A 25,481-nucleotide genomic window follows, 5' to 3' on the forward strand; every position below is an offset into this window, starting at 1 on the left:
CCGGGCGCTGGGGATGGCTCTGTGGCCTCTGCCCCAGGCGCTAGAGTGGCTCTGGTCGCAACATGGCGACGCCCAGGATGGGCAGAGCATCGCCCCCTGGTGGGCAGAGCATCGCCCCTGGTGGGCGTGCCGGGTGGATCCCGGTCGGGCGCATGCGGGAGTCTGTCTGACTGTCTCTCCCTGTTTCCAGCTTCAGAAAAATGAAAAAAAAAAAAAAAAAAAAAAAAAAAAAGAATATAGGTACTGAAGCCAGATTACCTGGTTCCCCTGCTTTCTAGCTGTGTGAAACTTTCAGCCTCTCTGTTCCTCACTTTTCTCATCTGTATATAAATCTCATAAGGTTATTTTGAAGATTAATTACTTTATGCAAAGCACTTCCTGTTCTTACCAGGTAAAGGGATGAGTGGAGATTCTATGGTCATCCAAAAGCTTCTCCAGATTGTAGTTTACTCAATCCTATTATATTACATTAAATGTCACATTAAAACTAGCAAAAATGGATAGGACACACTCAGACCAAGTACAGCCCAGAAGAGCAGGAGAAAACAACCAATTACCTTCTCAACTTTGTAGCTCAGCAGGAACTGGGAAAGGCGTCTAAAAAGGGCCCTTCGTGGGGAGGGTGGGGCAATACATAGCAGACAGGCTTAGAGGCTTTACTTCTTCAATGTCTCCAAAAACTCTGGCCTCTTCAGTGCCTCATATCCCCTCTGAGTTGGTGATGGGACTCCTGCCTCCTCCCATCCCCACCCATCACTTGATTCTTGGGAAGGTCAGTACCAGGAAAGCTCTAGAAAGAGAGCTGCAATGTATTGTGTTCTTGGAGGCCACAGCTGCTCCTGTCTTAGACCCAGACTCAGGAATTTGCCAATGACATAAAATCACACAGAAACGTGCCAGATGTCCCAACAACAGGAAACGGGAAGCTGAAATAGCATCACAATTTCTTTATTATGATTTCCACTGTGCCCAGCCTCTGGGAGCATCAGCTCCTTCTTGAGTAAAGGCTGAGCCATAGGGAGGAGCATGCAGCTATAATGATGGGAGGACAGGGCTTGGGGATGTTCCCCTAAGCTTACTGTCAAGTTACCTTCCTCAGAAAAGCACATAAGAAGGGCACGAGGGACCACAGGGCACTGGATCCTTCATTGTTATGTGAGAGCTCTCAGACCCCGCCCCCCCCCCCCCCCCCCAAGCCTGACTTTGGCTGGGACACAGAGCATAGGCCATCTCTTAAAGGAGGGTAAACTTGAAGGCCTGTGTTTCCCCATAGATATGGAAAGGCTTTGCTACTTATACCTTGTTCACATCTGTGGTTACATCAACCCATTTTATACATACTGTGACTGGACTTCTTAGTCCCTGGCCCAGACCAGACCTGATACCCTCTCCATGATCTGGGTCATCAGGGTATGTGGCCCAGAGGGAAGAAGGTTTTCCTTAGTGCTAGTTGGTTCTCGTGGAAATTCTGTAACCTGGTTTTTTGTTTTTCCTTTCAGGGTTACCAAAAGCAGTGGCAGCAGGAAAGCAACAGCAGGAAAATGCCCAGTCCCACCCCACTCCGGGCTGAGCTGTTGGAAACAGGCATGATACATTAATATCCCTCACTCAGGGAGATAGATCTCTGTTGTGGGCTGCAGGCAGGGGCCCAGAGGGAGATCCTGAGAAAATCCAAACTAAGTGGCATGGAGAAAGTAGCAATTTTATTCCACTGTAATAGAGGGGTAAAAAGGGGGTTATGGTTACAGGTGCTGCCAGGATGTCCTGAAATTCTGGCATCAGGGTGGTTCTGTCTTTTAGTGCCAAGTATATATCTCCCTTTACTCTGCTGGGTAGAAGGGAACATGCTTGCAGGGTCACTAGAGCCTGCTACCAGTCCTACCTGGAGGTTACTCATGGCTCTGGGGTAGTCATGGCTAGCCCTGCCAGAAAGTCTTTGCTGAGCTTCCCTCTTGGCTTTAGGACTTCCTGGCACCACTCTTACTAAAGCTGTGAGACACACATGGTTGAGGTTGTGCTTTGGGCTAAGAGGCCTAGGCACAATCCTGGGCTTACCTCCCAGTGAGGTGCCCTCTTCCCAGGCAGTTTGATTCTGTGTTTCCCATGTTGGTGATAGGAATGGGGGAAACCCAGATTTGGCCACTCAAACAAGGCCAGGGTGACATCCCACAGGGAGCACCAGGGCCAGAAAGGCCAGTGTCAGCCCTGCAGCCCTAGTCACTTGGGCTGAGGGCAGGAAGAGGCAATGTGCTCATGGCTTTGGCTGTCCTCAAAGGAAGAAGAGCACTTGAGTGGGTCAGTACCTAGGAGTGAGGGAACTGCTCCAAAAGGGCTGCTGCTCAAAAGTGCAGAGCCTGCATCTGCTGGGGAAGGCTGGTCTTAGGAGAGGAAGCCATGGAGCAGACTTGGAGAGGCCACATGGCCACAGCCACTGCCTCGGCTGACCCTCTGTTGCTGCAGCTTCTCTGTGTCATCCAGATGCCCCTGTACTCAAATTTGAGCATGGGGAAGAGGACTGCTGGGTGGAAAACAGCCTCTCATTTGGGGATGGGATGGGTGGTGCTTGGGAAAAGCACTGATCTCAGTTTTCGGCAGCCAAGAAAAGACTGAAACATTTTCTCCTACCCTTATTAGAGTCATACGCTAATTTCTGTGCTTGGCAAGAATTTCAGAGTCACAGTGATGGAAAGGTTTGAAAAGGAAAGAGAATTGAGTTCACTAGGTTTATAAAAGTTTGAATGTCTCCATACATACTGAAGGACTCCATGGATTAGGCCACTGCAAATGGAGATCACAGACAGAAAGCAATGGAACTCTCCTCTGGTAAGAAGTTAAGATGCCTATAGAGAAGAAGCTGGTTGCTTTTCTCTGCTCTTCTGCTTCCTAGGACTCATGTGGACTGGGGACTCTATCCTTGGCTGGGGGCAGTGTCCCCCTGGGCCCTCTGCAGCATACCCCTACCAAGGAAGCTGGCTGTCCTGAAATAGGGCGAGGTGATGCCAAAGGGGCCTGATTCTATTGTGGAAGAACTCTGAGGCCTGCTTTGCCAGTTCCTGGGATCCAACTAGCCTGATCTGGCCCATGGTCTTTCACCACTCACCCACAGAAAACTAGAAGCTGCAGCTCCAGAGACATAGGCATCACCTTGATCTGTGAAGTCAGGAAATGAGAAGGTGGACTTCTAGTCCTTGTGACTGATGATGAGGCAGGAGAAAAAAAGCTGTTCAGCTCTCAAACTCCAGAGCTTGTCTTTAATCAAAATGCCCTGTCTGTGAGATCAAGGAGCCTAGGGCCACTGATGTAGAAAGTGGTTTGCCAGGATAGTAAGCAAGAGGCCCTGTGCTTAATGTGCTTTAATCTTCTCAGGCCTGGCTGCTTAAGATGCAGTCCTTGGGCCCAAGAGTCATGTGCTTTCTCCTTCTCTCTCTTTTTTCTTTTGGGTTGGACTGAATAATGACTTCTCCTCCTACTGATCAGTCCTGAGAGTATGGCTAAGGAATATTTACAAAAAAGCTATGGGGTTTGAAAAGTTCAGGGTCATATACATGAACCCAGATTTGTCCTCTATTTCATTTCAGACCTAAATAACCCAAACTCAGAGGCTTCTCACCCTGCTTCCAGGTCAGGCAGTTTCTGCAGGAGACCATATACCCCACTTCTGGTTGCAGATACCCCTCCCTCTGAGCATCTCAACACTAAGCTATATGCTGCTTCTTCTGTTAACAACCAATTTAGTACAAGTTACTTGAGCAATGGGGATATGTTAGCTTCTGCATGACTGAGCCAACCCCCTCTCAAATAACTTGTGGTAGTTAGATTGGGCTAAACCTAAGTCATTAGGTTGGAAACAGAAACCTGAACCCAAAGGCCAGGGCTGACCCACAAAATGCACTGATGAGAATTCAGGAAGAATAGCTGGGGCTTAGAGGCCAGGCCTTGATGGTCTGTGGCAGCTTCTGCTTGTCCTCAATGCTCTCCCATTCTAGGCCCAGGGCCTTAGCCTGGTGGGAAGAACACGTGGTGAATAGTGGGAGGAAGTAGCAGCTCAGGCCATATCTCAGCAATGGGGAGAAGGGAAAACTCTCCTGTGAGGCTTTGCTGGGATGTTAACTGCTTAAGAGAGCTGAGATACAAATCTTCCTAGGTCCAGCCTCTTATCTTCATGGTCAAGGTGGATGAAAGGAGTCCCTGCTTGGGGCTTCTCTGGAGCTGCTCTTTCTTGTGCTATGGAAGAGGCTGGCTCTGTTCTCCTTACAATGGCATACTTTTCTAGGTATACAGTGAAGTTGAGCTGGAAGGGCAGAAAAGCATGAACCTTGTCTTCTCTTCCATCTAGAACTTGTCCTCACTGGAGCTCAGGCTTTAGGTCTTTGTGGTAGCTGACTTGGATGAAACATCTAACACAGAGGGCTTTGATTCCTGCCATCATACTTGTTCCATTCAGGCCCCTTGGGCTCTGGGCCATGAGCTTGCATCGGAAAACAAGGGCCAGGATGGCTAACCTTGGTTTTTGACTGTTCTTCAAAAAGACTTTTGGACTTGAATGACCTGAGAGGTTCCTAGACTTCTGGGTCCCTGGGAAGGACTGCCGCCCCCTTTTATAATTAGGATTGCACAGACTAGTTACCTTCTCTGTTACCACAAATTGGGATTTAAATAAATAATGGGCTAAAGGGAAGTGGTGGTTTTTAGCCATTTTTCCACCCCGACACACCTGAAGAACATAGCATACACCTACCAGAACAGTGGCTCACCACAGAAGGGGTTTTCAATAGACAAAATGGAGGCTGTCATCATCCCCAGGACAGCATTTGAGTCTGATATGCCCCCTTATTAAGAATCACTTGGCCAGGGTCTTATCTAATCAAATTGGAACTGGCCAATAGAATGGGGTGAGTCGAGAGCCTCTAATCTCTACCAGTGGCTTAATGAAGGAACTCTGGTCCATATTAAACCAAAATAACCAGGTCTCTGAAGGCATGGACATGTAGGTGTGTATGTGTGTGAGTGTGCATGCATATGCATGTGCAGAGGCGAGTCTAGTCTATTGTGTGAAGGTGGAGGTGTGTGTGTCCAGGACTGGGTCCTGCCACGGCTCCCAGGGCTTCTCCCTGTGGCAGTGCATTTACTGCCTCTGTTGTGATGGTGATTTCAGTGCCATAAAGCTTGGTGACAAATTGAGATGCTGGCAGTGCTCCATCCTTATAAGTCTCAGTATCAGAGGTTGGTGGGGGAAAGGGAGAAAGGAGAAGGAGAGAACGCTACTGTCCCCGAATTGAGCTTCTCTTCTCCACGCTATCCTGGGGGTTTCAGGTGAATGGCTGCACTGTTTGGGCGAGCAGCCAAGATGTAGATGACATTCTCCCGCAGGAAGGTAGGCCAGTCCACAGATCTGGAGCGGAATCAAAGAACATGTTTGTGAGGCTGGTTGCAGAGCCCAAGGGCTCATGAGACCTTATCCTGGTGTCAGCATGGCTTGAATTGGACAAAACTCAGGGAAGCTCTGGACTGTGCCTGACATTGTTATGGCCACTCTATTTCCAAGCTGACGGACCAGCTGGCTGGCCCTATGGATCTGGGGTCAAGTGTACATACACCCTTGGAGCCTAGTTTCTGGGGTGGACACTTGCTTTTTCGAGGGAGCAATGGGTAATGTCCTCTCTTATTTGTGTGTGTTTGGGGGGGGGTCAGGGGAGCAGACAGCAGGTGAGGAGATCCTACTCACCTGGATTCATGCTCTGCGGGCAGCAGGGCCTTGTCCTGACTCTTGCTGCTGCTGGCTGGACTGCTGTCTGCTATGGGACCCACATGGCTGATGCTGTTGGGCACAAGGACATGTAGTTAGGAGTGGGACAATGAAAGGCCTGGCTCCTCCCAAGCCCTTGTGAACCCATGGCTCTAGTTGTGCATGTCTAAGTTTTCTGACATGGGGTAAAGCTTAGAGTTGGAGTAAAGGCTGCCCTATACCTCAGCCAAAAGGAGTCAGTGTCCTCTGTCTAATGCAAACAAGGATCCTCTCCTGGCTGTTGGCAGGAGAAACCAGGAGGTACCTTTCATATTTAGGGCCATTTGGCATGGGAAAAGGAAGAGGGTACATCAGTGAGGGCAGGGACTTGTAGGGAGCGGACCTGACACTGGAGGAAGGACCCTCTGGGAAGTGTTTGCAGAACCAAGAGTGCTGTGCACGGCGGCACTCTGTCTCACTGATGGTGCTCCCGCTGCCCCAGGCCAGGAAGGTAGCTCGAGCTCGCTCCCGCTCCTTGACTGTCAGAAGCCTTAGCAGAGAGTTCTGGGGAAGAAGAGACAAGTTAAGAACTTGGACGTAGAAACACTTTGTAAACTGGCAAGTCACAGAGAATTCTACCTCCATTACCACTTCTGCAACCTCCCTTTGAAGCTGCCCAGAGCCTTTCTCGTTGCACCAACATTTGCAGTGGAATCCAGCGCAACTCAATCTTCCTTGGGCAGTTTCCTCAGCCTAGGCCCTGGGTCACCTGTCCCTGAGTGAAACCTGAGCCCTTTTCTGGCCCCTGCTCAGAGACTACCCAGAGCTCCCCCCACTCTCCCTAACATTCTTCCCAGATGTCTATCACCCAGTATCCCATAGACAACTCATCCCAGCTGGCCCTTACCTGGGGACGCAGTTTCTGCAGAAGTAGGAGGGACTCATGGGACAAGAAGTCAGACCACTCTATGTGTCCTCGATGACTAGGGTCCAGGGCTGCAAACTGGCGGGCTGCCTGTTCCTCTTGCTCCTCACTTAGAACCCTGTCACTGTCCCCCTGCTTTGCTGCTTGGTGGCGGTAGCGCAGGAAGTCCTCCCGCGTCAGGGAGCAATCTATGGGGAGGCACACCACATGCTAGCCATGCTCACTCCTTCCTCAGCCTGTGGGGTTCCTCCACCCACCTCTAGGGTACCCTGCAGAGCCCTTATACCCCCAGCTCTTGTAGATTCTTTGTCTCCCATAACCAGGATAGCTCAGGCTGTGGCTGGGTGTGGGTGCCCCTGCTGGCCACCAATTTGGGAGTAGGGACTTATTTACCAGCTAGCCCCCAATTCCAGGATACTTCTTTCACCCTAGAAAGTATGATGGGGAAATCCGTCTGGCCCCCTCCATCCAGCAGCACCATCCAGCCTTACCTGGGATGACTTTACACTGCTGAAAGGTCTCTGTGAGGCTGTACATTTCCTCTTCAGTAAGCAGCAAGTTGAGGTTGTCCTGAAAACAAACAAACAAAAAAACGAGAAGAGCTGAGTCAGTGGCCACATAGGCCCCTAAGAGAGAAAGGCCAAGATCACGAGAAATGGAACTAGTATTTCAAATGAAAGGCAATTCTGAAATCCTCTGATCCTAGCCTCTCACTCACAGTCAAGGAGACTGAAGACCCAGAAAAGGGAAAGGACTTGCTTAGAGTTGCTCAACCATGGAGCAGAATCTTCCCCACAACCCAGGTATTCTCATTCCAGCCCTTGTACTAAAGTCCCCTATACTAAAATAGTGGGTTTAAAATCATTTTCTGAGATACCCTAGGGCTCCCTTAAAAGTGCATTAGGAAGCTGCTGCAAGGGAGAAAGGGGGCTATTAAGGGGTAGGGTTGTGACTCCCTGGCTCCATCAACCAGAGTGGCTCCATCTTTACCCATTTTATAGTTTTGGCTTCTGTGTTAGACTATGCTCAAAGAGTACTTTAGTTTAAAATAATTTTAATTGTAACTCTGTTCCTAGTGGGTTGTATCACTTTAATTTATTCCAGAGTAGTTTTGAAAGAGATGCTATTATGACAAAGTTTCTAAAATCAAATGAGTTTTTTTTGTGTGTGGTGCCATAGAAGTTTTAATTTCAAAAAAGCACTGATATGTTAATTTGTTAACATTAATTTATCATCTTACAGTCTTTAAAATATCAAAGATTCTTACAAGTAGGATATTTTCCCCCTAAAATATCAGCAAAGAACAGATGTTTCATGAATATTCATTTGTGGATTTCATAAAGAACTCAAACTATTCTTTCAATAAACACTTCTGAGCATTTAGTATACTCTGGGCACAATGTTGTGTAACACTGAGATGTTCACTGTGGTTGGAGCATAGAGTATGTGTGGGGAAAGCAAGAAGGAAGGATAAAAGGGTGGGGAGGCAGGCAGACGTCTGACTGGGAAGTGCCTCAGATGCCCTTTTACTGAGCCCCTTAAATTGAGTTTTTATTCTGAGAGCAAAGAGGAGTCACTGAAGGGTTTTTAAGTGTGGCGTACCATGGTGAGATCTTTGACTGCTGTGTGGAAAATCGATTAGAGGGGGAAATCTGGTGGCTGTTTCGATAGTATAGATAAGAAAAGATGAGTGACTAAACTAAGATGTGAGAAAAGAGAAGAGGGGAGAGATTTGAGAGATATATTAGAAGGTAGAATCAATAGGACCTGTTGACTTACTAGATGTGAGGGATGTAAGAGAGAAATGAATTGGGGTTGGTAACTGGGGGTGGGGCAAGGTAGTATTCACAGAGGTAAGAAATGGAGGAAAAACAGGTTTTGGCCCTGGCCGGTTGGCTCAGTGGTAGAGCATCGGCCTGGCGTGCAGAAGTCCCGGGTTCGATTCCCGGCTGGGGCACACAGGAGAAGCACCCATCTGCTTCTCCACCCCTCCCCCTCTCCTTCCTCTCTGTCTCTCTCTTCCCCTCCTGCAGCGAGGCTCCATTGGAGCAAAGATGGCCCAGGCGCTGGGGATGGCTCCTTGGCCTCTGCCCCAGGCACTAGAGTGGCTCTGGTCGCAACAGAGCGACGCCCCGAAGGGGCAGAGCATCGCCCCCTGGTGGGCAGAGCATCGCCCCTGGTGGGCGTGCCGGGTGGATCCCTGTCGGGCGCATGCGGGAGTCTGACTATCTCTCCCCGTTTCCAGCTTCAGAAAAATACAAAACAACAACAACAACAAAAAAAACCCCAGGTTTTGGGAGAAAGATAAGTTCACTTGGGGGCATACTGAATACAAAATACATGTGAAACATAAAGATGAATATAAGTCCAAGAGACAGAAAATTTAAGTCTATACACACATTTGAGAATCATCAGTGTTTAGATGGGGGCTAGAGGCTAGTGATGTTGCTAAAAATCCTACAATGCACACAACCCCACAACAAAGAATTAATACACAACAAAATGTTAATAGTACTAGGATTGAGAAATCCTGTCTTAGCTCTAGGACACTTATAACTACTATTGAAAAACTCTTTAGGACACTGCCTAGAAACCAGTGTTCTAAGACTGGGCCTTCAGGAAAAGTGCCATGTCCTCTGCGGTACAGCAGCAACACTGTCCCTACAGATCCAGACTCACACAATAGTGGCAGCTCCAGCCGGTTTCTGTGTGTGCCATCTCAGTCACCTCTACTGCACTCTCTCCTTGGATGTAGCCCATGCGACGCAGGCAGCCATCATGAAAAACCCTGGTGCAGACCCTGCATGGGAAGAGGCTCTCTGCTGTCCAGACCTCACAGACATCACACATCTCATCATTGTCAACCTGGGGAAAGATGGCAGGAATGAACAGGGATGTGTAAGTACAGGCAGCAAGGTCCTCTGGCCACTAAGCACAGAGCTACTGACATAGGACTGAGTCTCCCCAGAGCAGCCTAGAGAAACAACTCAAACTGAAGCTAGTGTTAAGGAAGAATCTCCTATCTTGTCTCTCTGGAAGACAAGAACCAGCAGGCTCCTCCATCTGCTCAGGCCTCTGCAACCATGTTTCTGAATAAGAATACTAGTATCAGTTTTAGAAAGAATAATCTGTTGTGAAAGATTGTCCCAGGCATTGCAGGACACTTAGTATCCTGGTTTTCTTGGCACCAAACACCAGTAGCAATTCTCACACTTATTATGACCTCCCCTAACTGCCCCCACTGCACAAATATCCAAATGGTCCCTCCAGGGAGTACTATCCCTTAGGTGGGCAGGCTGGCAGACCTGCCATGGTATCATTCCTTGTCACCTACTGCCTCAAGTCTTTCACTAAGACTAATCCAGAATATACCATTTTAATTTTTGTGGAAGAAACTCAAAATTTGTTGTGGAGTCAACTCCATCTTTCTGGTTTTGAGTCTCACTTTAACCATATCCTGTCCTGCTCCCTGATCCTCAGAAGATCTAAAACTTGAGGAATCTGCCCTAACTGGACACTCACAAGCTCTCTGGGCTCCAAGCAGATATCTGGAGGCTTGTCATCATCCAGCTTCCGGGTGGGGCGGATGAAGGCAGGGGGTGTAAAACGATAGTTCCTGTCAAACTCCTCAGGCTCCACTCCACGCCCGTCTCGGAGCCTTTCCCAGGCTGCACGGTTGATGTTGCTCTCTTGTAGCACTGGGGTACTTGCCTCTGCTTTCTCCTCCTGCACCTCCTGGACAGAGCTCTCTACAGTGCCATCGTGGGACCCCGGAAGTTCACCTGTGCGTCGGATGGAAGGCCTGTCCCGTAGCCCATCCTTGAAGGCAGACACAGCCAGGCTCACCTTCTGCACCTGCTCTACTGTCTGCCGTTTGGACATCAACACCCCCATGGCTCTGTGAATAAAAAGCAGAGGGGCCTAGACTCATCCAGTGGTTGATCATGTTGAACCAGTCAGTTTCAAGTACTTACCTAAGTTCAAGTGCTGTTAAACAGCTTCTCTTTTTCTGGAACTCAGTAGTGGTAGAGTGGAGAGAACAATTTTTAAGAAGTCAGAAGACCTTGGTTCTATTTCTAACTGGCTTGTGACTTTGGTTTTCCCATCTAGGAAATGAAAGCTATCTGCTCAGTGCACTTCGTAGGGCTATCATGAAGATAACATTAGTTCAAGGGTTTATAGTGTCTGGAAAGCACTCTACAAATGTGAAATGGCATTTTGACCTTCCTTCCTGTCCTAAAGCCAATTGGGTCCAGAGGTCCCAGGCCTCTGCTACTTTGAGATAGTTGGAGGCCTCAGAGCCCAACCCTCTCCTCTGCCCCAAGATGACCCAGGGTTTAAAGCAAGACTACAGCAACATATTTTAGACTTCTGATTGAAGAAAAGCTTCTCAAATAAGTGCTGTGCACAATCCATCTAAGGATAATCCACATCAAATGTCTACTTTTTGAGTCAGAGTAAACAAAGTCCTATTTTTAGAGGACTCCTGAATAGGCAGTCAGGAAACCCTATCCTTATCCCTGTCAAGGTCACAAATACTCCCTTGCTCCTCTAATTAGTAGCTATGCCTCTTAATGAATCTATCTATCAGCAGACCCCAAAACAGATGACTGGCCCATTCAAGCTCTAAGGTGCTTCTCAAAATTTTTAAGTCTTCATTAATATCACTCCCACATTTTTCTGCTTTGATTTTCTGAACTGTTCAAGAAAGGTCCATGTCCTTTATAGGTTAAAAAGTAACATCATCCCCACTCTTCCTCTGCAGGGCATAGCATTAGGAAGTGAGGGGTATTGCAAAGCTGTTTGCTGTTTCCTACCCTGAGGGGTATTAGTGGAATTCAGCCAGGGAATGTCTGTTCTATGGAAAGTAGAGCAGAGAGAGTCCATTTTAGTCCTGCTTTCAATCCATTATAATCAAGGCTTATTGAACAGTATTATGTGCAAGGCACTGACCACTCACAATAGGAAATAGGACAGGAGAACAGAGTCTTACCACTCAAGCTACTTAATATCAGAATTCAAAGAGCAAGACAAAGTGCTGGAAGTACTCAAAGGAAGGTGAGCCTACACTACTGGGAGTCAAAGTGGACCTTGAAGGATGGGTATGAAGTTACCCTCTGTTTGTTTGGGGGAAAGGGTGACGGAGGGTAGGAGGAAAGGTTAAGGTGAATTAGAAGGCTACTGTATCAGTCCAGGTAAGATGTAGAGAGTTTAAACTGAAATGATGGCAACAGGAATGATGATGACGGAGTCTATTTGATACCATGGAAACAGAATTAGAGAAATTTAGAAATAAGTGATTGGTCAAAGGTAGAGAGGGAGAGGGCAGTTTTATATAGTTTTCCCCAGCTTTATGTGACATATAACATATACATTTAAGGTGTAAAATGCGATGATTTGATACATGTATATACATTGTGAAATACCACAATAAGGTTAGTTAGCACATCCTTTACCTCACATAATTAACATAGTGTTGTTATGGTGAGAACATTAAAGCTCTACTCTTAAAGCAACTTTCAAGTATACAATACAATATTGCTAACTATAGTCACCATGCTATACCTTAGATCCTGGAACTTATTCATCTTATAACTGAACACTTCTACCCTTTGACCAATATCTCTCCATTTCTTCCACCCCTCATTTCCCACATATAAGTGAGATTATACAGTATTTCATTCAGTCTTTCTCTGTCTGACCTATTTTTCTCAAATAATTTTTATTGAATTTATTGGGGTGACAAAATTACATAGGTTTCAAGTGTACAATTCTATAGTACATCTGTATACTGTATTGTGTGTTTACCACCCAAAGTCAAGTCTCCTTCTGTCACCATTTATTTCCCCTTTACCCTCTTTTACCTCCCCCTACCCCTCTGTCTGACTTACTGAGAGGGCAGTTTGAAATCAACTAACTAGAACAGTAGTGCTATTTACAGAAACTAGAAAATAAGAAAGAGGAACAATGAAATTGGATTTTCGTGCATGTTGAATTAAGGATGTCTCTGGGACATTTAGGTGTTATGTTAGCCCCTGCTTAAAACTTTTCAATGGCTTTCTATAATTTTCAGGATAAAGTCCTCCAAATTAGTCTATCATCAGAGGTGGATTTAACGGTGGGCGCACCAGGTGTGTGCCCTGGGCCCTGACTTCTGAAGGTCCCACAAAACCCCAACTTTACACTTTTTTCTAACGTAAGGGGCCCAATATTTTCTTCTGCGCTCAGGGCCTCAACCGACCTTAATCTGCCTCTGTCTATCATGACCTGTGAGGCTCTGCTTGGTCTGGCCTCTCTTCCTTACTCTGTGTTCCAACCCCACTGGCCTTCTTTATTTGCCATGCTCCCTCTATTTTTTTTTTGGAATTTTGAACATTTCTTTTCACCTGTCTAGTGCCTCTTCATCACTGCTGACTCCCCAGCCACTGTTGACTCCAGGTCGGAGTATTCACAGCACCATGCTCTTCTGCTCTAGAGCACTTATCTTTGTCATTACATATTCAAGAGGATGATTATCTGATCAATGTCCATTTCCCCTATAGATTGTTTTTACACTGCACAGTGCCTGTCTCCACTGCCTAGCAATGTGTCTGGAAGAGAATAGACACTTAATAAACATTTCCCAATTAATTAATTGTGGAGAAGTCCTTTTGATTTTTTAAGAAATTCTTAATGTACATAATATCTGATGACAGCCATATTTTCTTTCCAGAAATAATTCTTGTATGTACGAAGGTGATACAAATTCCTACCCTGCCTGGGTGCTTGCCCTACCATCAGTTGTTACCAAAAGTACTCAATCCATATTTTTAAATTTAAAAACTGACTGAAAAGAGAAGATCCCTTATTCCTATATGTAAAATTTGTTCATAAAATTAAAGTATATGCCTAAGAAATGTTTCTTTGAACGAGTAACTGCGTTTTACAGGGTGGTGGCAAAGGAGATTTATTGATCAAATTCAGGAAATCATTTATCTTTTTTTTATTTTTTTATTGAGAGACAGGGAGGTAGAGTCAGATTCCTGCATGTGCCCCGACTGACCATGACCACCTAGCAAGCCCTTACCAGGCGATGATCTGGCCGGCTGGGCTGAGCAAAATTGAGCTACTTCAGGGCCTGAGGCAAGGCCATGGAGCCATCCTCAGCGCTCCGGGCCAACTTTGCTTGAAACCATTTGAGCCATGGCTGCAGGAGAGGGAGGGGCAGAGAAGCAGATGGTCACTTATCCTGTGTGCCCTGACCAGGAATTGAACCCGGAACTTCCACACGCCAGGCCGACTCTCCACCGCGAAGCCAACCAGCCGGGGCCAAATTCAGGAAATCATTTAAGGTATACATGCCCAGTGTACAATTAATAAATTGTAATTTAAAAATCCTTTTTCCCCAATTGCAAACAAATATTGGACAATAGGGGAATGGTCAAATTATGGTACAATGAAAAAGTGAACTATATGAAAAATATTGAAGTAAAAGTACATTTATTGATGTAGAAAAATGTTCAAAATATATGAACATATTAGTGAAAAAAGCAAGTTACAAAAATGCTTATGTTGGCCCTGGCTGGGTGGCACAGTGTATAGAGTATTGGCCCAGTGTGCTGAGGTTGCTAGTTTGACCCTGGTCAGGGCACATATGAGAAGCAACCAATGAGTGTACAACTAAAATGGAACAGCTAAGTGGAACAAGTTGACGCTCTTTCCCTCCCTCCCCTCTCTCCCCTTTCTCTCTCTCTAAAATCAATAAAAAAAATTTTTTTTAAATGCTCTGTTATGATCTAATTTTTGAAAGAAAGAATACATATATGTTTTTCATCTTTTTGTTAATCTGGATTTTTAAATTTTCTTATATTACACATTAATATAATTTTAAAAATTCAGAATTCGCAACTTGGTGACTTATGTTGGTTCTGGATCTGCTGTTCTGTGACCCAGGCATGTTGTTTTACTGCTTTCAGCTTCAGTTCTTTGTCTACAGTCCCTCGTCTATCGCAGGGTTAGGTTCCAGACCGTCCCTGCCCCCTCCCAGCCCCCCACCACGTGATAGGCGAAAATCTACGAAGTAGCAACCTTATATTTATTTTATTATTTATATATTTTAAGGCTTTATAAACCTTTCCCACCCTGTTATTAACCTTTCCCACACTTATTTTTCTTATTTTACCACAAAATTATTAAAATAATAAATATATAGTTATATATTGTAAAATCCCGCAATATAGCGAAAAATCTGTGATACAAAATTAGATATATATTTATACAATTTAAAAATCTGTGTTACAGTGAGATTGTGAAAAGTGAACCGTGATATGGTGAGGGATGACTGTATTAATGAGTATGTTTGGAGTATGTAGTCTTAAGCATTTAAAATGCTCATGTTCTGGCCCTGGCTGGTTAGCTCGGTGGTAGAGCATTGGCCCAGTGTGTGGATGTCCTGGGTTTGATTCCTGGTCCGGGCACACAGGGGAAGTGACCATCTGCCTCTCCACCCCTCCTCCCTCCTCTTCTTTTCTTCCATGGCTCTATTGGTTCCAGTGCATCCCAGGGGCTCTGAGGATGGCTCCATGGAGCCTCTGCCTCAGGCACTAAAAATAGCTCAGTTGCGAGCATGGCCCCAGATAGGCAGAGTATTGGCCCCAGGCAGGTTTGCCAGGTAATCACAGTCAAGGTGCAGGTAGGAGTCTGTCTCTCTCTCTCTCCTCCTCTCACTTGGAAAAGAAAATAAATAAGTAAATAAAATCTTCATGTTCTTTATATCCTTTAAAAAGTCCATGTAACTTGCCTGACCAGGCGGTTGACGCAGTGGATAGAGCGTCGGACTGGGATGTCGAAGACCCAGGTTCGAGACCCCGAGGTCGCCAGCTTGAGCGTGGGCTCATCTGGTTTGAGCAAAAGCTCACCAGCTTGGACCCAAGGTCGCTGGCTTGAGCAAGGGGTTACTCAATCTGCGAAAGGTCTGCAGTCAAGGTGCAATGAGAAAGCAATCAATGAACAACTAAGGTGTTGCAATGCGCAACGAAAAACTGATGATTGATGCTTCTCATTTCTCCGTCCCTGTCTATCCCTCTCTCAGACTCTCTCTCTGTCTCTGAAAAAAAAAAAATTTATGTAACTTAATGAAGATATCCAGCCTTGGTCGGTTTGGTTTGGGGCTTGGGGTGGAGAGAAGGGTGTGTGTATGTTAGAGCTTTTGTTTGGGGCTATGAACCCAGGGGATTCTTGAAGAGGCAGGGCCTATATTTCCCTGACACTGCCACATGACAAAGCCCACAGCTGTCTGTGCTCTGTGGCTAGGTAGGAAAGCAAGTCTCCAACATGCAGTGAGAGGAACAGAAATATGCAGACCACACCAAAAAGGAGAATGCAAAACTGACACCACCCTTCACTGAGGACTTTCCTTATGATCAATTATTATTTCCAAGGCTACAATGTTTTCCTCAGAAACCTTTTGTGGTATGTTTTTCAAATTTTTTGACTGTGGCCCATAGTAAGAAATATAGTTCACGATGTGACCTTGTACACACATGGTTATAAACACATGTTCATAGATCTGTAACTGAACCCAAAGTTTTGTGAAACAATCCTACTTTTATTAGATATGATTCTCCCTGAGACTTTCTATCTTTTCTATCCTATTTTATTAAAATGATCCTGATAGCCTGGCCAGGCGGTGGCGCAGTGGCTAGAGCACTGGACTGGGATGCCAAGGACCCAGGTTTGAGACCCCGAGGTCGCCAGCTTGAGTGCGGGCTCATCTGGTTAAAGCAAAAAGTCCACCAGCTTGAACCCAAGGTCACTAGCTCCAGCAAGGGGTTACTAGGTCTGCTGAAGGCCTGTGGTCAAGGCACATATGAAAAAGCAATCAATGAACAACTAAGGTGTCGCAATGTGCAACGAAAAACTCATGGTTGATGCTTCTCATCTCTCTTCGTTCCTGTCTGTCCCTGTCTATCCCTCTCTCTGACTCATTCTCTGTCTCTGTAAAAAAATAAACAAATAAAAAAAAAATGATCTTGATAGTGACTCTCTAAAATGATTTCAAGACTTCCTAATGGATTTTGACTTGCAATTTGAAAAACAGAGCCTTAGGATTATTTTACATTTTTGATTAGAAAACTATACTTTTGTATTTTGATTTAAAGATGGTTACTTATAAAAGACACGGACAACATTGTGGTATAAGGCAACTTTCCCTTTTGGCTGAAGTGATATAAGAACAGAATTCTCAAGTTTGTCTTAAGAATCTGTGGTTGGAAGGTCTAGCAGAGACGGACAGCTACTAATATACTTTTGACTGAAGAAAACCCTACTCTATATGAAAAGCTGATACTCTGAGCTGTGTCTATATTTAAAATAATATTTATTGGAGCATTGTTTATAATCATTTAAAGGTGGAAACAAGCTCAACAAGAATCCAAAGTCTGAAGCAATGATTCTTAAATGGTGAACTAGCTGGATCCTGGGCAGGTAGAAGGTGTCTATAAGAAACTCCTGGAAGAGGGAGAGGAATGAGTGGATTTAAAAAGGACAATCAATTATATAGTTGTTTGGAAAACAAATATTAAAAGACATTAACCTCCCTCACCTTTGTAATATAGACTATAACACAGCAGAGCTTTATAGTATCTTCTTGGCTCTTGGTGATACACAAAAGGTACTAGCTCTCTAAATAGTTTGGGGAAGCCCCTGCCAGAAGATTTATCAGAAGTTTAAGAAGCAGTCATAACATTTATATTTATCAGAAAGAAGGTATGGGATGAAATAAAAGAGTCAAAAAACACTTATTTGGAAACCTGGAATAATCATATGAAATTCACTTTTCAAGATTGATTCACTGGACGAAAATCAATGGTACACATTTGGTTCTTATTGGCTTTTTCAGACAAAGTAACAAGAGTTCTGAACTAAGACCAGCCAATGAGGAGGGTTACTCTGTAAATGAATCAACTCATTAAAAGTGTATCAGCAAACAAACCACAGATAACTCACAAATGTAGTCCTGGTACAACCATTATTCTCTGTAAGAATAACAAGAATTACTATTAAGCTATCTCAATTGATTAGTGTGACATTGCAATGGTTTGGGGTTTATCCTTAAAGGAATTTCAATGAAGACTGAAGATGACATCCAACAGCAAAAATAACAAACATAAAAACAAGTAAACGAGCACTTTCCAGTCCTGACCACAGTATCTCAGAGAACTGCTATTCATTTTACCTGAGATGGTTCAATTTTCTAGGCCCATAGTGCAGATAATGCAAAGCAGAAGCATTAAAAAGAAACCATTAAAACCCAAACAAGACACCAAGTCATTTTGAATTGACATGGCTTTAATTCTGAGATAGTCTGTGAGCATGCAACAAAATTAGGCTACGGAGCTGAGGCTAAAATCCTTAATGCTTAATGGAGAGGCTCAAACCTGTATGTAAAAGACACCTTGATTAAAAACAAAAATGTATTGAAATATCCAAGATGTGTACCTTCAGTGTTTGAGTAATTAACAAAATCAGCTCTAATTTCTAGAAAAACAAGTGGTAGTGATTAGCAATGGGTAAAAACGAATTCCTGGTGAGAAAACCTTGGCCTTGCCTGTGCTGGAAGAAGTCCTAGGAGGAAGAGTGAGTTAAAAGGAAATCAAGTTGCAAAGATCCCATAAATTATACCTAATGATTACTTCTTTGGCTGGTAAGTATAACTGGGGTTTTCTGCCTCCCTAACAAGGATAAAAGAGGGATAAAATGACATTGTTCCAATAATGATGTGACTGTCAGAGTATCTGGTATCTAGGGAAGGCCTGGAAAAAAACTCAGGGAACAGGAGCAGGTGGTGCGAATGACAGAGGGACAAGAAGGTAGAAGACAAAATAGGGCGGTCTGACTATTTAATCTGGAGGAAATGAAAATAGATGACAACCAGAATCTTTCTCTGGCTAAGAGAAGTCTGTCTAGATGTATTTGTCAGGCAGTAAGACATATGTGGGCAGCTTGGAATGTATGTGTGCAAGACACACCCATCCTCTGCAGAGCACATGCTTACAACCGCAGTGGGATTGTTTATAAGGGCAAAGTAGTGACAGTAGGAGGAGGAGGGGGTTGTTCCATAGCCAGAGCTGGTGGAGAAATAAGGAAGAGGAAGGCAGCTAGGGGGTTTTTCTTCCAAAGCTCTCCATAAAGATTCATAGTTGTGATGAGCCCGGGGAGCAATCCTCCTAACAGGCAGAAATCTCCACATTTGGCATGCTACTGACTTGCTTTCACCTGATTCTTGATATGGGAATGGCAGCTGTTTGGAAAAGGCTCAAAAGCAACTTAAAGTAATTGTTTGGAGGTTATGATGGCTTCCCTAAACAGGGACATGGCAAAGGACACCTCTGAGTTGGGGTAGTGGGTTGGGCAAGTGGAAAAAGGAATCTTAGTTTTTCACTGAGGCCAAGAGGGAGAAAAATCTAGATGGTTCCTTTTGCCTTCTGTGGAGCATGTGTTCTATAAATCTTTGTTGAATTAATGTTGCAGAGAAGACTGGGCAACATGAGTTTAATTGAGATTATGGTATCAGTAGCCATTCTCTTCCTCAGAGTTGGCCAGAGGGACTGATTAGACCAAATCTTCAAAACTCAGTTCTAAAAACTGAAGTCACCAGCTTATCTTATCTATTCTGCTTCCCCAGAGGTGGACCCTAACTGGTGAGTCAGGGATAGCAGGGATGAGAACAGGTAACCATAGAGTAGTTCTACATATTTCTTTGACAATAAGAGAGAGCTACAGGATTTTTGGAATTTAGTGTCCACAACCACAGTAAGAAAAAAAGAGACTCATACTACCAAACTTAATGGTCCCCTGCATTTGCACTGTATCCAGGAGCATTGTGGCCTGGCCCACAGGAGGACAGCTGCCCTAAGGGCTATCTATGTAGGAAGCTCTCAGGCTTGGTCAGGGCTGGGTTTTGGCTGGAAACATTTAGCATAAGCAGCATCTGCAGATAAGGAGAAAATTTCAAGGTGTTTGACAATTGGTTCCAGGAAGCATGTGTCTGAAAGACTGTCTGAAAGCTTCAAAGAAAGCCATATACCTAACATAGAAGGTGACAAGCCACAAGGGTATTAAAATACAAGCAGAACCAGGGTCTTAAAATGCAGAATGCACATAATATTGCAGATCTTAAGCTCACTATGCGCATTAACATCTCTCTTGAGACTTTAAACAAAAACCATCAAAAACAGTCCCCTTACCTTCTGCTGGGGCTTTGAGGAAATTCAAGCCCAAAATGGTCTGGCTGTTCTCCAGTGACCAGGTGTTGCTTTAGGAATCCAGTGCCTCACCACAGTGCTCTTGCAGCCTGCTCCTAGTCAGTCATTCTGTTGCCTGGCAGTAGCCTACAGACTACTTTTAGTATTCATGTCTATAGACCCTGAAGGTGTCCACCTGGTACCTCTCTGTCCTCCTCCATTTGCCTATGTTTAGTCAGCAGCCTAGGAAGGTATAGTCATCCCAACTGCATAGGGCTCTTTAGGGGTTTCCAAGGAGCAAAAGGGCTGAAGAATGAGTAAAGCTGCCTTCCTGCACTCAGCTCAAGAGAATGAGATGTGAGGGAGGTCCTTCTGTTTAATATTTACTGAAAACCCACACAGCTCTAATATACAGGAGGACAAAATTACAGTATGATCTTTAGCCTCTGGGGACCTGGGATGAGTCTTCATGAAAAGCTATAGTGCTGGCTTCCCACAAAAGCAGAGCAACCGTTAAGGAATAGCACACCATCAGTGACTGGCTGGTGAGATTGCACTTAGCAAAGCAGAGCTTTTCAGCAAGATGACAAGTCACTCCTTGTTCTCTGTTCTGGGGTCCCAAAGCATAGATTCAGCCCTATTTAATACCCTTATTACACCATAGTTATCACGACTTACTTGTTTGTTGATTCTACAGATAGTTGCTGAGTTCAGCCTACTATGTGTTAGGTACAAATCAGGCACTTAACTGTTGGTAGAAAGACAAACGGAACTTCACTCAGTCTGAGCATGCAATGTATGTGCGTGTGTAGGGGTATAAGTGTGGGATTAAAAAAAAAGGTGTTGCTTGAGTTAAATTTTGAAATATAAGTGGGAGTTACCCCCGTGGATAAGGAGGGGGGAAAAAGCATTCCAGGAAGAGGTAAATGCGCATGCCAAGGCAAGGATCTATATGGGGAATCCATCATGGCTTAGATGGTATGAAGCCAGCTGGGCGCTGAATAGAAATAGGCAAGGAAATCTGCCGTCACATAAGAATCAGCCCAGACTGGTTTGAGATAGTATGCTTAAAATATGTTTAAAAGGGAATATAAATTTGGGTTTCAGGGAGAAAAATAAAAACAGAAAATTGGATTTTCTGAGGCCAGGAGGCAGGATAGTCCTGATAAGTCCCAGGGCTGACTAATGATTGCATTGCTTGGCTGTTGGACCCAACAGAAAACTCTTCTTCATAGTCTAAGAGCTGGTAAGAAGTGACTGTAGTGAATCATTGGGGCTTTCCCTCTGGGAGACCCATAAGCCTGATTAGAAGGCAAAATAAATAACCAAATAAATAAATAAAAGGAAGGAAGGAGGAAGGGAGGAAGGAAGGAAGGGAGGAAAGATACAGCCTACACACTGTTGTTTTAGTGGGAAAACCCCAGTAAGATGAAACATTTCTTAAACCAGAGATCATGTATGTAAAAGGACTTTGAGAATTTTAATGTTATTCAAATATAAGGTACTATCATGATTATCCTAAGAAGACAAGTGTGGCCAGTTTACTCAAAGCATATGGGCAAAAGTAATTTGGGTAGGGCAATGGCAGGGGGCTAAGAATGTGGCTGCCAGAGGAGGCACAGAACAGCAGCTGCATTTCAATGATGCCTGGGAAAGGCTACTCTACACTGATTCCTGTGTATACTCTGTAAAGCTGTAATTTCCCTCTTATTTTTCTTACTCATTATAATAAACGATTAAAGAAATACCGGATGGTTCTATGTGAACTCCTCAAGGGCAAGGAACTCTAATATTTATCTAGCACAGTGCCTGTCAAGTAAGTAGCACTTAGTAAATATATGTGGTTCTCTAAGGAGATTGCTGGAAGGGGAAGAAGAATGAAGGGAAATGTTATAATGGAAAAAATAATCATGTCTCCAGCTGGACACTGATGGTCTTGGTTTCTTGGTTCAAAGCTGGTAAGCAATTCCTGTCAGAACTGGTCATTAAGATTGAGGGGTGGAGTGGATAATGATAGTCCCATCAGAGATGAATAAATCAATTTGGGAAATGAGGGTAGCAGAAACCAAGAGCACTACTAAGAAAGCATGTGGGACTGGAAGATAATAGATTCTGTAGCTAAAAGAAACTACTTGCATAAATATGATCCACTTAGGAACAGGTATACTGGGGGGGGGGAAGTACAGGGAGTGTGGGAAATGGTCTGGGGAAGGTTCTACTGTTCACATTTGAGGAAAAGGAAGCACTTTAAAAAAGATGGCAAATGTGGAAGGAAGAAAATCATAAGAATGTGGTCAGAGAACATTTGGAAGATTAAAGGCAGAAAAATCCAGACACATTGATATATACTCAAGTGAAATTGGTTGAGCCATTATCTCTCCTTTTATTTCCCTTTGTAGAGATCGGTTTTTGTTTTGAGAAGATTAAGGTACCTGGTTACATCCTTCACACTCATTCTGGAATGATTTGATTTGCAAGCTCATGCTGTGATTAGGGGATAGTTAGGCAGTATTCTTAGGAGGTAATATGCAAGGACCAATATTTAGGGAGCATCTGGAGGCATCTAAAAAATTTTCAGGGCTATGCACAGGTGCCTTACCAAGAGACCTCAATGAAAAGACCAGTTTAGGAATAAAACCCTAATGACGAATCTGAATTGGGACAAAGATCGTATCAGCAGGCTTGCTTCTTCTCATTTTCTTTAAAAATATATATCCCTCTTTATTTTGGTGTGTTAAACTGATGAGAGGAGTTTGAATTGAAAGGGGATTACAAACAACTCTGTAGTGGGGAGGTGCTAAACTAATATAACCTTTGTCAGTTTACTCCATTGAGCTTTGCAGGAGGTGCCACACCCAGGCTTCAGGCAGCTATCAAGTTAAAAAGAAAAGCTAAAAATTGGCAAATCAGGTTGTTTTGTTTACTCACAGCTTGATTTGCCTTCTCACTATGTAACCCCAGGAGCTCAAGGAAGCCATTTCTATTATAGGAGGATGTCACTATGGCTGGGTAGAAGAGAGGAAGGGGACCGGGAAAGCTGTCTCAGAATGGCCCTGGGATGAATTCCATTGCTTAGCTTCCTCACCACTCCATTTTTTTGGACAAGAAACTATAGAGTTTATCCTTGATTCCAAATTCACACCCTAAGGATTCAGATGGAATGAAAGCACTGCCACAGCAGAGGGGGCAAGATGAGGGCGCGTTACTACGTCAGGTGCAGACCCTTTTCACTCCCCAGACAATGTTAATCCTTCCTTGGTTCTGCTCCTCTCCCACCCTCCTCCTTCTCATGCTGAGGCATCTGTGGGGCAAAAGTGTCCTGAGTGGTATCTGTGGAATGTCTGCTGGTGCATGCAGTCAGATGGCCACAGGACAGTGTGGGCCATGCTTCCTAAAAGTGATCTTGTCTCCCTTCTAGCTCCCTCAAGGATTCTGTAGCAGAAAGAGTTGTCTCAGAAAGCACCATCCTCCAAAGAGTTCCTCTAGTTCTCAAGCAAGTCCTGTCAAAGACCAAACCCAGAGGCCTCTCCCAGACCCAATTAAGTCCAGAGACACCAAGAGGCATCTTTACAGTGAGGCTGCCAGGGAAGGAAGCCACACCCTAAAATCTGGAGATGCAGTGGAAATCAGTTTCTTAGGCAGTCTCATTCTCAATTAAAATGTCCTCATCCACTTATTTAATCATCACATTTACTGAGCATATACTATTGCAAAGCTCTATATCTATATTTGTTACCTGAATGCAACTTATTTAAAAACATACATTCTAGCTCTGCCTCTCCTTGATACTTTTTCCCAAATAAATCTCAAAAAACAGATTTCATGATTCCAAGCTTTGTGACCTTGGGCACATTGCTAAATCTCTTTGAGACTAAAGTACCTAATGTTTAAAGGAGATAATTTCATAAGGCTGTTATATAAGATGTTAAACATCCGGGGTTCAAGAACCCTACATATCCTTTCTTCCCTCCTTCAAAGGACTTTTTCTTTATAGGACCTGCCAGAGTCAATTGCTTCCCCTGAGCTTACTTCTTTTTCCCTCATGGTCAAGCCCAGGGATTCAAATCACCTTTCTTTGCTTCAGAGGCTTCATGGTCCTTCTCTTACTTGAATCCTGTGTCTTTATAGAAGTTCTGACTCCACTAAAATCCATCTGGGCTACCACTGAGAATAAAATTGCTAATGGGGGGCAATGGACAAAGGCAGCAGCCCCACAAGATCCCCACCTCTGGACCACATTTGAGGGGCACAAGTTAGGACACATTGAGTGTGAAGGGAGGTCAAGGCCAAAGTCCTCTGGGCATATGGAAAGTCACTCTTGGCCTGTATGCCATGGCAGGGTCCCCTCCTCCCAGGCAGAGGTTCCTTCCAGACAGCTCTAGGGCACAATCTAAGGTCTTCCTTTATATAGGGCTAGGGGTCCATCCCATTGCACAGGCTCTTGAGGCTTCCTGATGGTCCCCTGTGTTCCCAAATGGTCTTCCACTGTGGCAACTCCAGAGACAACTAGCGTTGCCCTCCCGTAGTTACACAGACCATCTCTTTAGGGACGGTGCCCTCCCACTTGGCGTCCTCATGGCAGCAAAAGCAGAGCGAGCCCCGGAGTCTCCATTCAAAGGGGGGGAGTGGGTGATTCTATGGGGGCGGTTCCCACACACCGCCTCGGGGATTCTCCCAAAGGGCAGAGGCAGCAGATGGTCGGGGTCATCCATTTACACAGGGACCCCCTCAGGGGCGGCTCCCACACAGCACCTCAGAGTCCCCAGAGGGTTGTCCGCGGCCCGAAGACACCCCGTAGGGTGCCTGCCGGGTCCCCTCCGCCCCCGACCCCGCTTACCGGGACTGTCAGGGTGCGGGACGCGGGTCCGGGGCTGGCGGACTACACCGCTGGCCCCACGCCGCCCATGGCTGCTTGGAAGCGGCGTTCTGGGGCCGAGAGCCGGGAGCAGGCGGCGCGGGCGGAGCAGCAAGCTGAGGCGGCCGGGGCGCGCGCCCGGAGCACACCCACCCTACCCGCCCCGCGCGACTGCGGCGCGTGCGCCCGCGCGAGACCACGTCTGGGGCCGGTGGGCGCGCCCCGCCCCGCCCCCTACGCCGGAGGCGCTGCCCTCGCGGATCAGCTGGCGACTTCGCACGGGAGTGTAGCGCTGAGGGAACCACAGGAGAGCGGCGGCCGGCCCCAATAGCCGTCAAGGATGCCAGTGGGCGCCCCCCGCCAGCGCCCGGCTCCGCGGCGCGGGGACTGCGCCAGCCGGCCGCCCGCGGCAAGGTTAGTGTCCTCCGGGAGCAGGCGGCCCGGGAGGGGGCACGGCCAGGGGCTGAGGCCGCTCACAGCTCCCCCGGGGCAAAGCATCCTGCAGCCCGCACCTGGCTAGGGTCGTGAGAATGACGCATCCTCCTGAGGCCTCGGACTGAGCTGTCACCCCTGCCGATCCCGGCTGCTCCTGCAGGCATCCGGCAACGACCCTGGCCTCAGGGCACTCACCTTCGCGTACCCCACTACGGAGCTCCAAATGAGCTGTTACAAAATGCTTGGCTGGCCGAACTCTTCCTCAGGCATTTTCTTAAATTATTGGCCTTTTGTTTCCAACAGCAAAGCAGCACTGTG

At 45.6% G+C, this 25,481-nt stretch overlaps 1 protein-coding gene across 3 annotated transcripts; it reads right to left on the reverse strand.

Moving 5' to 3' along the window:
* Window positions 1-932: 932 nt before the first annotated feature.
* On the reverse strand, window positions 933-25,481 carry PHF24 (PHD finger protein 24). 3 transcript variants are annotated; one of them, XM_066256861.1, is made up of 8 exons: window positions 25,359-25,481; window positions 10,173-10,548; window positions 9,330-9,515; window positions 7,142-7,220; window positions 6,633-6,838; window positions 6,129-6,289; window positions 5,726-5,818; window positions 933-5,392 (listed from the first exon to the last, which is right to left on the reverse strand). In XM_066256861.1, exons 2-8 carry the CDS (start codon window positions 10,542-10,544, stop codon window positions 5,296-5,298), a joined length of 1,194 nt encoding a protein of 397 aa, XP_066112958.1. In that variant the 5' UTR covers window positions 10,545-10,548; window positions 25,359-25,481; the 3' UTR covers window positions 933-5,295. The 3 variants fall into 3 exon arrangements, with proteins under 3 accessions (XP_066112958.1, XP_066112959.1, XP_066112957.1); XM_066256862.1 differs by lacking the exon at window positions 25,359-25,481 and adding an exon at window positions 25,241-25,262; XM_066256860.1 differs by lacking the exon at window positions 25,359-25,481 and adding an exon at window positions 24,711-24,863.

This window comes from Saccopteryx bilineata, chromosome 2 (assembly GCF_036850765.1).
Source record: "Saccopteryx bilineata isolate mSacBil1 chromosome 2, mSacBil1_pri_phased_curated, whole genome shotgun sequence".
In the NCBI taxonomy this organism is placed as follows: domain Eukaryota; kingdom Metazoa; phylum Chordata; class Mammalia; order Chiroptera; family Emballonuridae; genus Saccopteryx; species Saccopteryx bilineata.

Excerpts from the sequence above, each read along its gene's own strand:
- PHF24 (XM_066256861.1), bottom strand. The coding sequence starts at position 10,544 with ATGGGGGTGTTGATGTCCAAACGGCAGACAGTAGAGCAGGTGCAGAAG. Across the intron at positions 9,516-10,172 it reads GCTTGGAGCCCAGAGAGCTT|GTTGACAATGATGAGATGTG; the intron begins GTGAGTGTCCAG and ends ATCTTTCCCCAG. Across the intron at positions 7,221-9,329 it reads GCTGGAGCTGCCACTATTGT|GACAACCTCAACTTGCTGCT; the intron begins GTGAGTCTGGAT and ends GTTTGTTTTCAG.